The following is a 17,192-nucleotide window of genomic DNA, read 5'->3' as shown; positions in this document are numbered from 1 at the left end:
CCTGCAGAATTTAACGTTTAATAGCAAAGCCTCCTTAAAAGCTAGAAACACCAAATTTGAAGGTTATGTTAAGAAGAACAGTGGGAACAAGAGGAAAGAAAAAATTTAAAAAACAGAGAAAATCGATTTTAAAGCTTTAAAGGAAAAAAGTTACCGTATTTTTCGGACTATAAGACGCTCCGGACTATAAGACGCACCTTGGTTTAGAGGGCAAAAATCAGGGGGAAAAAAAAACCTGGTGCATTTATAGTGCAGGGGCATCTTATGGACCTTTCCCCCGCCAAACTGTCTCTATCTAAGGTACACTGCAAAGCTACACTAACCCCTGTGGCTCCACTAACTACACTAACTAACCCCTGCTGCCCCACTAACACTACACTAACCCCTGCTGTCCCCAAAACCTACACTAAGCTACAATACACCAACTGCCTACACTGAGCTCCAATACCCCCACTGTCTACACTAAGCTACAATGCCCCCAATGGTTACATTAAGCTCCAATACCCCCACTGCCTACACTGAGCTCCAATACCCCCACTGCCTACACTCAGCTCCAATACCCCCACTGCCTACACTCAGCTCCAATACCCCCACTGCCTACACTCAGCTTCAATACCCCCACTGCCTACACTAAGCTTCAATACCCCCATTGCCTACACTAAGCTCCAATACGCCCACTGCCTACACTAAGCTCCAATACCCCCACTGCCTACACTAATCTCCAATACCCCCCCTGCCTACACCAAGCTCCAATACCTTCACTGCCTACACTAAGCTACAAAGCATTTATCATACTTACTGATCCTAGGGGAGAGGTTGTAGGTACTGGGCTACTGCAGATATTGATGCCTCCTGGGTCCTCTTCAGAGTGGCAGGGTAATGCTGTGAAGCAGGGACATGGGTGCGAAAGGTGGGATGCAGGTGCCAGGCTGCTGCATGAGCCGGAGTCATGTGGGCAGCTCCAGCTGATGGCCTACATTACTCAGCTACGATGTTCCTGGGTCCGGGCAGCGGCGGTGAAGGCAACATCCAGGCAGCTGTGAGGAAGTCAGGAGGCGGAGACACTTGGGCAGCTCAGCTGCCGATGTTCCTGGTTCCGGCCAGCGGCAGCCGGTGAAATCAGTATCCGGGCAGCTGCGGTGAAATCAATATCCGGGCGGCGGCGGTGATGTCAGCATCTGATGCGGCATGAGAGGCAGTCCCACGTGGGCAGCTCAGCTGCGGATGTTTCTGGGTCCGGGCAGCGACGGTGAAGGCAACATCCAGGCAGCTGTGAGGAAGTCAGGAGGCGGAGACACGTGGGCAGCTCAGCTGCCGATGTTCCTGGGTCCGGCCAGCGGCGGTGAAATCAATATCCGGGCAGCGGCGATGTCAGCATCAGATGTGGCTTGCCTCAGAAGTCGGAATCCCACGTGGGCAGCTCAGCTACCGATGTTCCTAGGTCTAGGCAGCGGCGGTAGTGAAGATGGGAACAAAGGACCTGGAGTCACGTGGGCAGCCCCAGCTGATGGCCCACGTGACTCACCGGGTCAGTGATGTTACCGGGTCAGCGGCGGTGGAGCTGAAAAAACAGCGGCATGGAGCCGAAGCCCTTGCAGGGTCAGACCCGCTTAGGGAGCAAGAGTGCACTTCAACAGCTGTACGCAAGAGTGCCAGAGTGAACATGGAAGCAGGATGGAGTACTCGGAGCCCGCAGCTAGATAGGTGAGAGCTGCCGGTACGTTCTGCACCTGCTTGTGGGGGACATCTGACCGTGCATTCGGACTATAAGACGCACTGACTTTTCTCCCCCACTTTTGGGAGAGAAAAAGTGCGTCTTATAGTCCGAAAAATACGGTACATTTAAATGTGGTAAATGACAGTTCTTAGTGAAACAATTCCTGCTGACTTTAGCAGTTAATAGCAAAGGTCCCTTACATCCTAGCAACACCAAATTTGCAGGATATGTTAAAAAGATAGTGGGAAACAACATTTAACATTTTTTTTTGTTTAGAGTGTGGGAAATTGAACAAAAAATGATGTGGGGGTCCCCCCTACAGACCCTCTTTAACCCCTTGTCCCCCATGCAGGCTAAGATAGCCAGAATGCAGAGCCCCAGCCGACTGGGGCTTCGCACCTTGATCTATACCATGCATGGTCCATGGTATGGGAGGGCCCAGGGCTCGCTACATGATAGCCGCTGCCAAGCGGCATTCCCCTACCCACTCCGATCACCTTCGGCGATCAGAGTAAGCAGGAAATCCCGTTCAGAACGGGATTTCCTGCTGGGCTTCCCCGGTCGCCATGGACGTCAGGACGTCAGAGGGAATCCTGATCCACCCCTCAGCGCTGCCTGGCACTGATTGGCCAGGCTGCGTAAGGGGTCTGGAGGGGGGGGCGGCGCGGCAGGTAGCGGCGAATCGGCGGCGGGATAACCGGCAAGAAGGTTAAATGTTAAAGTTGGTGGGCAGATATATTTTCAAACAGCAGCAAAGCAAGGCTTAAAACGATAAATAACGTTCAGGCAGGACAAAAAGCAGGATTCAAAACGATAAATAGCGTTCCCAAGGTCTGCGCCATTTTTTAACCTTTACAACGATAAATATCAATTGATAATGAAAGTGAATGCGGCGCCATTTTTATCACTCAGCGATGTGCGCCATTTTTCATTGCTCCGCCCACATTGACACAGCCTTACATTAATAATAGTGGGTGACACCGGGCTGACTCACAGGGTGACATTGGGCTGGCTTTAGACCTTTCAGCAGTGTACTAATTAAACTAGTACACTGCTGAATGGTCTAAAGTTGGCCAGTCAACTTATAGGAACAGATAGGAACTGGAAAATAAACCATGTAGATCCCAGATGGTTGATGTAGTTCCATGCAAGCTGAATAATGCTGACTGTCCAGCTTTAGACCTTTCAGCATTGTACTAGTTATGATGGAACTGGCCCGCCTGCCCATTCAAATGCAACACATTAAGAGCAGGGGCATAACTAGAAATCACCGGGCCCCCCTGCAAAAATTTTGATGGCTCCTCCCTCCCCTGCCGCCCCAGGTCCATTTTGTGGGGCTGGAGGGGTTGCAGCACGAGAGGAAAGCATGGGCGCACATCGGCGGAGAGGGGGGACAATCCCCTCCTCACCTCAAGCTCTCCTCTCTGCGCTCCCCTCCAGCATCTATTATCAGGGGCAACAGGCGGGCAGCAGCAACACATACCTCCATCACGGAGGTCTTCGATCTCTGACACTGCTTCCTGTTTTAACAGGAAGTGCATGAAGCACTGAGAGATCGGAGTCCTCCACGATGGAGGTATGTGTTGCTGCTGCCCGCCTGTTGCCACTGATAATAGATGCTGGAGGGGAGCGCAGAGAGGAGAGCCCGAGGTGAGGGAGGGGGGACTGTCCCCCTCCCCGCCGATGTGCAGCCATGCTTTCCTCTCATAATAAGTTGTGGTGAAGAGGGAACGTCTCCTTTCTCCCTGTTTCACTTTTACTAACTATGCAGAGTTAAGAAAGATTTTAAGCAAAACTGTGAATATTTAACAATTGTAAAGCTAAAAACACCAGCTTAAAACAGTATGAGCGATTCTGAGTGCCAGATTTACATACTGTATTTTATTAAACTTACACATAAATAATTTTCTTTCTTTTAGAAATTGACAATGGAAGACTTGGAAAATAAATTCAATGAGAATAGAATAAATCTTGAAGTAGCAAATGATAATATATCCACATTAAAGCAACAGCTGGCTCTACAACAGGTAATCACTTATAATGTTATTGGAGGAAACACCGCTCTACCCCACCGATGGATAGTTGTGCTGGACCAGGTTAGCAAGACCTCAGAAACACTTCGACAAAAGGAATTGGTGCGGACCTTCCTTTTGTCGAGGTAATCACTTATGGTTCAAGCTAATGGTATGCATGTGCTGTGTACCTGTGAGGATACTGTAGCAATAAACAGAATTATGAATGCATTTCATGATATCTAAAAGTGTCTGTTTATGGTTGTTGCCATGTGGAGTCTTAATCCCACTATCAGGTCACAAAAGCCAAACCTTTTTGAGTCAGGAAGTGTGCGAGAGTCAGGAAGTGTGCCTAAATTCCACGACAGTATCAATTCCACTTGTCAGTTAGGGTTACCATACAATTCGCTAATGGAGGGAGCACTCAACTGGCCTTAAAGTGAGTCTGAAGCGTTAAAAAAAATGGTGATGCTCACCGATGGAGAGGGAAAGTTCTGGGTTCTATAAAGCCTTGGTAAGTCGCTTAATGTATCAAGGAGCTACTTGCTCAAAAGGAGGGAACAGGCATATCAGGTTACTCCTCAATAGGTTAAAACACTAATCATAAGTGCAGAGACCAATATATAATGTGGAGGTCTTTGCTCATCCCCCACAAAAATGATTGTGGTGTAGCTATTCCACATAGAGGTCGCACATAAACCTACTACACTATGCAGAATATACATAAGGTAAGCTCAGGTGCAGGCTTGATAATCTGCATAGGGAGCCCCTTAGTAATATGGTATATGCTGCAAAGTGAAAATAGTGGAGAGATTGCAGAGTGGATATGAGGTGCTATTTACAATAGTGCTGCAATATGGAACTCTAACATGTTTCACCCTACAGCTTTTTCAAAGAGTGCTATACATATATACAGTAATTATTTGCAAAGTGCAAGCCCCCCACCAATAGCAAATCCCCCAGCAAATGCCCAAGTCAGAGCTGAATTGCCTTGTGAGGCACAGGTTTTTATACTGAAGACTGGTGGGGGAAACGCCCAAACAGGGTGTGTGCACGCATTACATTCATGCTCGTTACAGGGTTGGTACAAACCATGCATCTTGTCAATGAGGGGAGGGTGCTACCCTCCTCTCTGTGTATGTCAGAGGTGAGCCTATTTGCATGCGCTGACCTAAATTTGCATGCGACGTAAAGTACGCGTCACCTCCTGTCATGCGCACCATAGGTAACCCAATTCTGCATGCAACGTAAAGTACGCGTCACCTCGGGTCATGCGTGCACAGGAACTTCCGCTATGAACATTGCAGTGTTCCGTAGTCATGACAACCACACATTGTGTGTGCATGTTGTCACTATGGCAACAGTGGCCATTTTAAATTCATATGTAAATAAAGTTAAAAAGGGGAAAATTACAAAGAGGAGTATATACGTCCGCATCACATGCGTCTTAATAATCCGCATGCGACGCGTTAACGTACGCATCCCCCATGTCAAAGTTAGAGGCATTGCATAGCAGGACACATGAATCCCGCATCACATGCGTCATGACAATCCGCATGTGACGTGTACAAACAGACGTGTACATTGGTTAAATAGATGCTATTCAAAGGGAGTAATCCTAGGTACATACTCGGATATACGAATGTATCTATAGGCATCAACTGTACATATAATGTGTCTGTCTCACAGAAAGCATGCTAGGTTGAAATCTTTGTTCAATCCATTAGGGGCAATGGTATCTAGACGAAAGATCCACTGTGACTCGATTTGTGTTAGTTTTCTATCTAAATTTCCTCCCCTAAGATGTTCTTTTCCATTCCTGGATCCCCCAGAATTTAAGATCAAATCTCGATGACGGGTGTATCTGGTTCATATGTCTGGAGATGGCGGTATCATTTCTATGCTTATTGTCTCCAATATGTTCAAGGAGACGTTCCTTTAGGGCTCCTGTAGTTTTGCCCACATACCACAGATTACACTTACATGCAGCTACGTATACCACTGCTCTCGTATTGCACGTGATAAACGATTTGATTGTAAAACGTCTTCCATTCTTTGGGCACGTAAATTCTTTTGTTGTAGGCATGTATTTGCAAGCTTTGCACCTTCCACAATGGAAGGAGCCGTTTGGTTTAGACAGTAACCAGGTCTTAATCTAAGGTGGGTCCTTAGAAAAGGTACTGTGAACTAATAGATCCCTGAGGTTGGCCGATCTCCTGTAAGTAACTGACGGATTAGAGGGTCTTTATCTTTCTGGAGGATAGGCCAGTAATGCTTCAAAATTTCAAAAACTGCATGCGATTGTTCTGTGTATGTACAGTACCTATCAAACGTGGGGGTGGTCGGCCTTGAGTGCTAGGCTCAGTTCGTAAATTAACTTTTTTAGTGTCTTTCAATGTGTCCTGTCTTGGGGTGTTTTTTGCTCGTAGGTAGGCCCTATTGATAACTTCTCTAGGGAAACCTCTCTGTCTAAATCTTTTAGTTAGGGTACCACATTCGTTTTCAAAACCCACTTTATCCGAACAGTTCCTACGTGCTCTCAAAAACTGTCCTACAGGGATACTCTGACGCAATGACCGTCGATGTGAGCTCTCCCATCTTTGTAGGTAGTTTGTGGACGTAGATTTGCAAAAGCTGTCTGTCCGCAACTTCCCATTATCACTGATTTCAATCGTTAAGTCGAGGAAATGGATGCACCTATCACTAATTTCTGATGTAAATTTCATTCCTATCTCATTCCTGTTTAACAAGGACATAAAGTCATCAAAGAGAGGTTTTGTCCCTTCCCACAAGATGATGACGTCGTCAATAAAACGCCCCCAATATACGAGAAGTGTAAAATTCCATATCTTCAATAAAGACTATAGTGTCTTCCCACCAGCCCAGGAAGAGATTTGCATATGTGGGGGCGCACACCGTCCCCATAGCACTTCCCCTGAGCTGGTGGTATAACTTTCCACCGAAGAGAAAAATGTTGTGAGTCAGTACGAAATGCAGTAGGTTAAGCAGGGTGTTGTTATGTTGTTGCAAATGCCTTCCTTTTGTATTCAGGAAGTATTCGACTGCTTTGATGCCCAGCTCATGTTGTATACTGCTGTACAGTGACTCCACATCAATACTCACCAGGAAGGTACCTGGTGTCACCTCAACATCCTGCAAACGCATTAGAACATCCTTTGTATCCTGTAGATAAGATGGCAATGATTCAACAAATGGCCGTAAAAATCTGTCGATATGTTGGCTCACTTGATCAGTGAGATTCTCACAACCTGACACTATCGGTCTCCCTGGTGGAGGGATTCTATCTTTGTGAATCTTAGGGCGTGCATAAAATACGGCTAACACAGGATGTTCCGTTGCCCTTTTCAGTCTATCATAGTCATCAGTGTCCATCCCTCCATTCATAACACACACTTTTAACAGATCCTGTAATTGTTTTTGATGTTCTCGTAACGGGTTAGTGGGGAGAACTTTATATTGACTTTCATCCCTCAGAAGTTCCAAACACATTCCTTCATACATAGCAATGTCCATCACCACTATATTTCCTCCTTTGTCAGCAGGTTTAATAATAATCTGATTATTTTGCTTTAGGAGGTCGAGAGCTTTCCTTTCCTCCCCACTCAGATGATCATGAATAGGTACTCTAAAAGTATCGGATTCTAATTTTCTCAGTGCTCTCACTACCATATCAACAAAGGCATGTATTTGCGGATACTGTGTAATGGATGGACAAAAACCGCTTTTGTTCCTTAGGCCACTAGGTGGCGCTAGATCTCGTGTGCCCTCGGTATTTTCCCTTAATAGGTCCTCAAGGGCCTCCAAGGCCTCTTTTTCACTTTTAGAGGTCTTTTTATCTTTGGCCTCTTTGGTTTCAAACATTTTTATTAAAGCCAGTTTCCTGGCGAATAGATGCACGTCTTTCACCCAGTCAAAAGTGTTTAGTCTGGCTGTTGGTACAAAGGACAAACCCTTGGATAGAAGTGAGGTTTGGACAGGGGATAATGGATGTGAGGATAGATTAATAACACGTAATGTGGTATCTTCATTTTTATTGTTATACTCTACCACTGGTGATTCATCTGGCCCCTCCTTTGGCCAGTGCACCCCCAGTGGTTTCTGTCTCTAAGTTTTTTCTTTGTGTGTATATCCGGATTTTCTACACATTGTGGACTTGGTATCGTTAGGGTAGTGTCTAAAAAACCTTCCTGTGGGTTTGTTGGTGGATGTTGGTGTGGAGGTTTTTTGTTTTTAATATAAGGTCCTTTTGGAGTATATTTTTTTATTATTTTTGTTCCTTCGCTGACCTTTTGGTCTGGAAGGTTAAGTGGACGTGTTGGATTCACTGCCCGATTGGGTCTCGGTATCTGACACGTGTGTTTGTTGGTTATTGGGGGGAGCTGGAGTTTCTCTGCCCACGTATAGACTTTGTGATTTTGGAAATCAAGGCTGTCCCTCAAGAATTTTTTTTTGCTTTCTAGCCTTGATCTCCTCTGTATATGCACTGACTTTCCTTTGAAGTTTATCTTCAAATTTCTCGAACTCTGGATGTCCCGAGAGCTCGAGAAGAACTTTTTGTTCTCCAACTAATTTATTTCGTATTTTAGTTCATAATCGTGCAACGATTGCATTTGTTGCAGAGTCTGTGTGGTTTTTAGCTCCTCCCAACCCTTCATAAAATCCACATCATCTGTATGTGAATGTGGCTTGACCAGATTACGTAGACCCCGCACTGTGATTTTCTCTTTTAAATACACACTGAAGCTGGCCACCTCCCAGGCTGATCTAGTAAAGTCTTTGTATGTTTTGAAGATGTCCTTAAAAACTGGTTCTACATCTGTATCATAGGTATCATCCCCACTTTCATCTCCAGTATAAGTGGAAATAAAGGTATCCCTTGCCACACTGGTCAGGGATTCAATGGTAGGTAGGCCCGCAGATAAGTAGGCCATACCAGGTGGTGCTCGGTGCACCAATCTAAAGCTTAAACTAACAAACACAAACCGAGAGAGTTTTTGTACCGGGAAATATAGAACAAACACTAGGTCCCAAGGGACAGGCACTATAGGTACTAGAAAGCACAGGTAAGTCGCTTAATGTATCAAGGAGCTACTTGCTCAAAAGGAGGGAACAGGCATATCAGGTTACTCCTCAATAGGTTAAAACACTAATCATAAGTGCAGAGACCAATATATAATGTGGAGGTCCTTACTCATCCCCCACAAAAATGATTGTGGTGTAGCTATTCCACATAGAGGTCACACATAAACCTACTACACTATGCAGAATATACAAAAGGTAAGCTCAGGTGCAGGCTTGATAATCTGCATAGGGAGCCCCTTAGTAATATGGTATATGCTGCAAAGTGAAAATAGTGGATAGATTGCAGAGTGGATATGAGGTGCTATTTACAATAGTGCTGCATAATGGAACTCTAACATGTTTCACCCTATGGCTTTTTCAAAGAGTGCTATACATATATACAGTAATTATTTACAAAGTGCAAGCCCCCCACCAATAGCAAAGACAGGACACGTTGAAAGACACCAAAAAAGTTAATTTACGAACTGAGCCTAGCACTCAAGGCCGACCACCCCCACGTTTGATAGGTACATACACAGAACAATCGCATGCAGTTTTTGAAATTTTGAAGCATTACTGGCCTATCCTCCAGAAAGATAAAGATCTAGTAAACATTTTACCCTCTAATCCGTCAGTTACTTACAGGAGATCGGCCAACCTCAGGGATCTATTAGTTCACAGTACCTTTTCTAAGGACCCACCTCAGATTAAGACCTGGTTACTGTCTAAACCAAACGGCTCCTTCCATTGTGGAAGGTGCAAAGCTTGCAAATACATGCCTACAACAAAAGAATTTACGTGCCCAAAGAATGGCAGACGTTTTACAATCAAATCGTGTATCACGTGCAATACGAGAGCAGTGGTATACGTAGCTGCATGTAAGTGTAATCTGTGGTATTTGATATGGGTTTGATATGGCTGTGTAAAACTTAAAGCTATAGGCTTGCTATAAACCAGAGGTTCTGGATGCTTGCTTGGCTTAACAAGGGCAAAAAGGGATAATTTGCATATTTAGTAGGTGTGCATTGTGGGTAACCACAAATGTTCATTTGTAACTGAATTATTGCAAATTTCCTTCTGTTTAAAGGGAAGGTTCAAGCAAAAAAAAAAAATGAGATTCACTTACCTGGGGCTTCTACCAGCCCCATGTAGCCATCCTGTGCCCTTGTAGTCACTCACTGCTGCTCCAGTCCCCCGCTGGCAGCTTTCTGACCTCGGAGGTCAGGGCCACATTGCATACATTTTTACGCATTCCAGCTAGTGCAGGAACAAAAATTTACGCGTTTCACCACTAACGCGTAAAAATGTATGTGTTAAAGAGAACCCGAGGTGGGAATTACTTTTACTATTGGGGCACAGAGGCTGGTTGTGCGCACTAAGACCAGCCTCTGTTGCCCCATCGTGTGCCTCCATGTCCCCCCTGCTCGCCGCTATACCCCCCGCATTGCTGGCGACACGCAGCGTGTCGCCAGCTCAATGTTTACCTTGCGCTGTCAGTCAGCGCTGCTCCCCTGCCTCCTCCGCATCGGCGCACCCGCCCGTGTCCCTTCCCTCCCGCTGATAGGAGGGAAGTGACGCGGCGGGTGGCGCCGATGCGGAGGAGGCGGGGGAGCGGCGCTGACTGACAGCGCAAGGTAAACATTGAGCTGGCGACACAGCCAGCAATGCGGGGGGTATAGCGGCGAGCAGGGGGGACATGGAGGCACACGATGGGGCAACAGAGTCTGGTCTTAGTGCGCACAACCAGCCTCTGTGCCCCAATAGTAAAAGTAATTCCCACCTCGGGTTCTCTTTAATGTTCCTGCACTAGCGGGAATGTGTAAAAATGTACGCAATTTGGCCCTGACCTCCGAGGTCAGAAAGCTGCCAGCGGGGGACTGGAGCAGCAGTGAGTGACTACGAGGGCACAGGATGGCTGCATGGGTTGGTAGAAGTCCCAGGTAAGTGAATCTCATTTTTTTTTTTTTGCTTGGACCTTCCCTTTAAAGAAGGCAATTACACCAAGCTTTGCTTTTTTAGTAGGAGGGCTTTTTGGTTCCTTTTATCCCCCTATACATTCCTAGTAGTTTGGGTCACCCTGAGCTGCTTGGTTACTCTGTTGTACTCGACCAAGCCCTATTTCATACAGCCTTATCAATCCCTGCCATGTACTGATGAGGACCAAAAGTCCGAAACAGGCTGTCTACATGTGGGTTTGATATGGCTGTGTAAAACTTAAAGCTATAGGCTTGCTATAAACCAGCGGTTCTGGATGCTTGCTTGGCTTAACAAGGGCAAAAAGGGATAATTTGCATATTTAGTAGGTGTGCATTGTGGGTAACCACAAATGTTCATTTATAACTGAATTATTGCAAATTTCCTTCTGTTTTAAGAAGGCAATTACACCAAGCTTTGCTTTTTTAGTAGGAGGGCTTTTTGGTTCCTTTTATCCCCCTATACATTCCTAGTAGTTTGGGTCACCCTGAGCTGCTTGGTTACTCTGTTAATCTGTGGTATGTGGGCAAAACTACAAGAGCCCTAAAGGAACGTCTCCTTGAACATATTGGAGACATTAAGCATAGAAATGATACCGCCATCTCCAGACATATGAACCAGATACACCCGTCATCGAGATTTGATCTTAAATTCTGGGGGATACAGACATGGAAAAAACATCTTAGGGGAGGAAATTTAGATAGAAAACTAACACAAATCGAGTCACAGTGGATCTTTCGTCTAGATACCATTGCCCCTAATGGATTGAATGAAGATTTCAACCTAGCATGCTTTCTGTGAGACAGACACATTATATGTACAGTTGATGCCTATAGATACATTCGTATATCCGAGTATGTACCTAGGATTACTCCCTTTGAATAGCATCTATTTAACCAATGTACACGTCTGTTTGTATGCGTCACATGCGGATTGTCATGACGCATGTGATGCGGGATTCATGTGTCCTGCTATGCAATGCCTCTAACTTTGACATGGGGGATGCGTACGTTAACGCGTTGCATGCGGATTATTAAGATGCATGTGATGCGGACATATATACTCCTCTTTGTAATTTTCCCCTTTTTAACTTTATTTACATATGAATTTAAAATGGCCACTGACTACGGAACACTGCAATGTTCATAGCGGAAGTTTCTGTGCACGCATGACCTGAGGTCACGCGTATGTTACGTCGCATGCAAATTTAGGTCAGCGCATGCAAATAGGCTCACCTCTGACATACACAGAGAGGAAGGTAGCACCCTCCCCTCATTGACAAGATGCATGGTTTGTACCAACCCTGTAACGAGCATGAATGTAATGCGTGCACACACCCTGTTTGGGCGTTTCCCCCACCAGTCTTCAGTATAAAAACCTGTGCCTCACAAGGCAATTCAGCTCTGACTTGGGCATTAGCTGGGGGATTTGATATTGGTGGGGGGCTTGCACTTTGTAAATAATTACTGTATATATGTATAGCACTCTTTGTAAAAAGCCATAGGGTGAAACATGTTAGAGTTCCATATTGCAGCACTATTGTAAATAGCACCTCATATCCACTCTGCAATCTCTCCACTATTTTCACTTTGCAGCATATACCATATTACTAAGGGGCTCCCTATGCAGATTATCAAGCCTGCACCTGAGCTTACCTTTTGTATATTCTGCATAGTGTAGTAGGTTTATGTGCGACCTCTATGTGGAATAGCTACACCACAATCATTTTTGTGGGGGATGAGCAAGGACCTCCACATTATATATTGGTCTCTGCACTTATGATTAGTGTTTTAACCTATTGAGGAGTAACCTGATATGCCTGTTCCCTCCTTTTGAGCAAGTAGCTCCTTGATACATTAAGCGACTTACCTGTGCTTTCTAGTACCTATAGGGCCTGTCCCTTTGGACCTAGTGTTTGTTCTATATTTCCCGGTACAAAAACTCTCTCGGTTTGTGTTTGTTTCTATAGAGCCTTCCCGTTCCTTCTACGGTACCCGCGTTCCATCGCTGGCTCCCCTGTTAGCAGTCTCTGACAGATGGGTCGGAGACTGCTCTCTCTTCCACTGCGGGAGGCTTTGGCAGAGGAGCAGGAAGGGCTACCACCACACACCCAAGGAAGGCAGCAGGCACGGCACGCAAGTCCCGACTCAGGGAGGTATTGACAAAAATTAACGATACAGGAGGACTCTTTCGAGGCCCTGTTGTATAATGATGAGACAAATACACTTGAAATCCTTTAACGAGAATCTGTTATGGAGGGCAAGTCTGGCATCCATTCAAGTGAAAGGTATGCACTGACTGCCAAGTATAGTACAATGTGCAGTCACAGATGCAGTGAAAGGTATTCAGTGACTGCTGGTATAACTATGTGCAGTCACACAGGTGCAGTGAAAATGGATGCACTAACTGCTGGTATAACAATGTGCAGTCACACATATGCAGTGAAAGGTATGCACAGACTGCTGGTATATAAAACAGCGTGCGGTCACACAGATGCAGTGAAAGGTATGCACGGACTGGTATATAAAACAGCGTGCGGTCGCACAGGTGCAGTGAAAAGGTATGCACGGACTGGTGTATAAACAGTGTGCAGCAGTCACAATAGGCACTGAATGTGCTGGGCCTGGCACAGTATAGGAATTGGCAAGGGCCAGCTACAACAGACAGGGCTGTACATGCAAATCGTGCAAGCTGTTCTAAAGAATTCTAATTACCTTGATTATTTGGAAACAGCTGTTTTAATCAACTCAACAGGTGAAACAGCAGCTCTCTGCAGTTGGTTTGTGGACAGTCATGGCTAAAACAAAGAAACTTAGTGAGGACCTGCAGCTGCGCATTTTGGCTGCTCACGAGTCAGGAAAGGGCTACAAGGCCATTTCTAAATGGTTTCAAGTTCCAGTGCAAAGTATTATTAAAAAATGTAAGATGTTCCGCACTGTGTAAAATCTCAGAGAACGTAGTCAGAAGCCAAAAGTTACACCTGTGCTGTCCAGGAGGATAGAGAGAGAGGTGAAAAAGAATCCAAGGATCACCACCAAGGCCATCCTGGTGAATCTGGGCTCTGCTGGTGGCAATGTCTCAAGGCAAACAATCTAACGGACACTGCACACTGCTGGGTTCCACGGATGCAGACCAAGGAGGACACTTCTTCTCCAGATAATGCACACAAAAGCTTGCTTGGCCTTTGCAAATGCTCATCTGGACAAATAAGAAGACTTCTTCTGATCTTCTGTGTTATGGTCAGATGATACAAAAATTTAATTGTTTGGTTACAATGATGTTTCCTTCATTTGGCGTAAAAAAGGAGAAGCCTTCAACTCAAAGAACACCATCCCCACTGTCAAACATGGTGGTGGGAACCTAATGCTTTGTGTTTTTCAGACAATGGACCAGGGAACCTAATCACAGTAAACAGCACCATGAAAAAAGAGCAATACATGAAGATTCTCAATGACAACATCAGGGAGTCTGCAGAGAAACTTGGCCTTGGGCACCAGTGGACATTTTAGCATGACAATGACCCAAAACACACAGCAAAAGTGGTGAAAAAATGGTTAGCAGACAACAACATTAACGTTTTAAAGTGGTCCAGTCAGAGTCCTGACTTGAATCCAATTGAGAATCTGTGGAGTCAGGGTGATGGCAAGAACACCCTCCAACCTGAAAGATTTGAAGCTCATTGCTAAAGATGAATGTGCAAAAATACCGGTGGATATATGCAAAAAGCTGGTCTGCAATTATAGGAAGCATTTGAAAAAGGCTCTTCTATTGATTATTGAGAAGGAAATGAATCATTTTGGACTGGACACTTTTTGCTCAAATGTAAATAAAAACTAAGAAATGTTTTCGACCACAATAATTTATCTTGTACACTGTCTTATTATCTTTTTCTGGTATCTTGCTGGTTGAATAAAAGTAACTTTAAGTCAAAATTTGCCAGGGGTATGAATAATTATGGGCAGCACTGTAAAATACAGTTCCATTCCTATCTGGTAAAACTGATAGAAAACTGAGGCAAAACTGAAAGGACTGGGCAAGGTCTGGAACAGATTTATGTGCGAACCTAGCCTTACTGTAGCTATGGGAAGTGGAGGTGAGACAATAATGCAGTGCATGATGTAACTGTCTATCGTTAGCACAGCTGTAGCATTAGCAGGTGAAGTACTGATTTTATATTTTACACTTAAGAATGAAGTAATAATCTATTAGTCTATTGGCACTTAAAACATATGTGTCTAAATTACAGATGGAAAATAAAACTAAAGATGAAGAGGTGAAAAAACTACAATTCATGGTAAAATCCCTTCAGGACGAGGTCACTGAACTGAGAGAGGTAATTTCATTGCACCTGACTTAGTTTATAAAAGACAGAGTTGAACTGAGCGCACTCAACGTTTAATTTATTGACATTTGATAGGGTACATATTCACTGTAGCGCTTCTGGTGAATTTGTTTTCATTTTAGTTTTTCCCCACTTCCCTCCCCCCACCCCAAAAAAACACACAAACACCTAAGAAAGCAGCATTTCCTTCATGATGTGGTGAACAGGAGCAGCTGACAGGTTGAATTCACTGCCTTCAGCTGCTCATGAAAAAGAGGCCTTAAAATAATCACATAAAGTACATGCATTTATAGACAATTTGTCTTACCGTGGACTGACAAACAGCAAGGCTTTTGGAGATACTTTTTTAGCCCTTTCCATCTTTATGCAACTCAACAAATCTTAATCATAGGTCTTCTGAGAGCTCTTTTGTGCGAGGCATCATTCACATCAGGCAATGATTCTTGGGAAAAGTAAACCCAAAACGGGTGTGTGTTTTTTTATAGGGCAAGGCAGTTGTAACCAACACCTCCAATCTCATCTCATTGATTAGACTCCAGCTGGCTAACACCTCACTCCAATTAGCTCTTGGAGATGCCATTAGTCTAGGGGTTCACATACTTTTTACACCTGCACTGTGAATGTTTACATGGTGTGTTCAATAACAACATGGAAACATTTAATTATTTGTGTGGTATTAGTTTAAGCAGACTGTGATTGTCTATTGTTTTGACTTAGATAAAGATCAGATCATATTTTATGACTAATTTGTGCAGAAATCCATATAATTCCAAAGGGTTCACATACTTTTTACTGCTACTGTATTGTGATTTACTATATCACTGTTTGCCATATGTTTAAACTGTTTTGTTTTTTCTTTTTACATAAAAGGTGCACTTGAGACAAAAAGAGAATGCAAAGAGCACGGAAGGCACCTTACAAGTCTCACTGAACATACAGGTGAGGGATTGCTGTGAATTTACTTTATATGGACATCATATATATTTTTTTTTTAAGTAAACCTATCACAAGAAATAAAGCATTTAGGCAGTGGCTAGTGTTAATATCCAAATTCGGATCAAAGATTTAATTTTGGCAGTTTGGTTTGTTTCTAGAGGGCCGATTATTGCTGTAGTTGGGACTGAAATTTTATTCCATGATGTCCCAATGCAGTGCTCCATCAAGCACTACCCAGGAATGAGCAAGTGATCACCTTTTATTAGGTCCCACCTGGGATACACAAAATTAGACATGTGACCCCTTAGCATCCAGTTTACAGTGGAGTTGGAGCTAGCTAGTCTAGAAGTGTGAATATGGGCCCTGCCCCTGGGCACATGTAACAGACGAGGTCCTGACTGATGCCTCCTCCACGTAGTGCCATAGCAGTCATGCTTTAGCAAACGGTGGAACCGTGTGGAAGTGCCATGAACTGTACACAATAAATCAATATTTTGTAATAAATCAGGAGGTTTCACACAAAGAAAAAAGGCACCAGAAGCCAAGAATCTAATATGATAAAACACCAAGAAACAATGTACAGTGCTGCCCATAATTATTCATACACCTGGCAAATTTTGACTTAACTGCTTGCCGACCACGTCACACCGATGGGCGTGGCCGCGGCGGCAGCCCCAAGTCTGCCTAACGCCGATCGGCATAAGGTCCTTGGGGCTCGCAATGCAGGAGATCACGCAGGCTGCGCGCGCATCTCCTGTTGGTAAGTGGAGCGGAGCTCCGCCTTCAGTCTCCAAGCGGCCGCTTGGGAGATCGCCACTCAGGAGACTGTTAGACGGCGAAACCGCCGTCTAATTACATTGTACAGCGCTGCGATCTACAGCAGCGCTGTACTGGGGACAACCGTGTGACACGGATGTTCCCCTGGGACACTAAAGAGCGATTGGCTCTCATAAGCAGAAGCGTATGACAGCCGATCGCCATGATTGGCCGGCTGCGGGGAAGGAGGGAAAAATAAATAACTATACTTATTAAAAAATAAACAAGAAAAATATTGACAAGAAAAATATTGACAAAAAAATAAACAAACACAAGGGGAGCGATCAGACCCCACCAACAGAGAGCTGTGTTG

At 44.7% G+C, this 17,192-nt stretch overlaps 1 protein-coding gene across 16 annotated transcripts in view; it reads left to right on the top strand.

Moving 5' to 3' along the window:
- CALCOCO2 (calcium binding and coiled-coil domain 2) overlaps positions 1-17,192 on the top strand; it is a 755,339-nt gene that overhangs the window by 665,355 nt on the left and 72,792 nt on the right. For all 16 annotated transcript variants that reach the window (XM_068263852.1, XM_068263854.1, XM_068263855.1 and 13 more), the window contains 3 exons: positions 3,637-3,744; positions 15,032-15,118; positions 15,998-16,066. In XM_068263852.1, coding sequence (XP_068119953.1) covers positions 3,637-3,744; positions 15,032-15,118; positions 15,998-16,066 — 264 coding nt within the window. The remainder of the gene's footprint in view (positions 1-3,636; positions 3,745-15,031; positions 15,119-15,997; positions 16,067-17,192) is intronic.

Source organism: Hyperolius riggenbachi, chromosome 12 (assembly GCF_040937935.1).
Source record: "Hyperolius riggenbachi isolate aHypRig1 chromosome 12, aHypRig1.pri, whole genome shotgun sequence".
In the NCBI taxonomy this organism is placed as follows: Eukaryota; Metazoa; Chordata; class Amphibia; order Anura; family Hyperoliidae; genus Hyperolius; species Hyperolius riggenbachi.
This window is presented reverse-complemented; position numbering and strand designations above follow the sequence as displayed.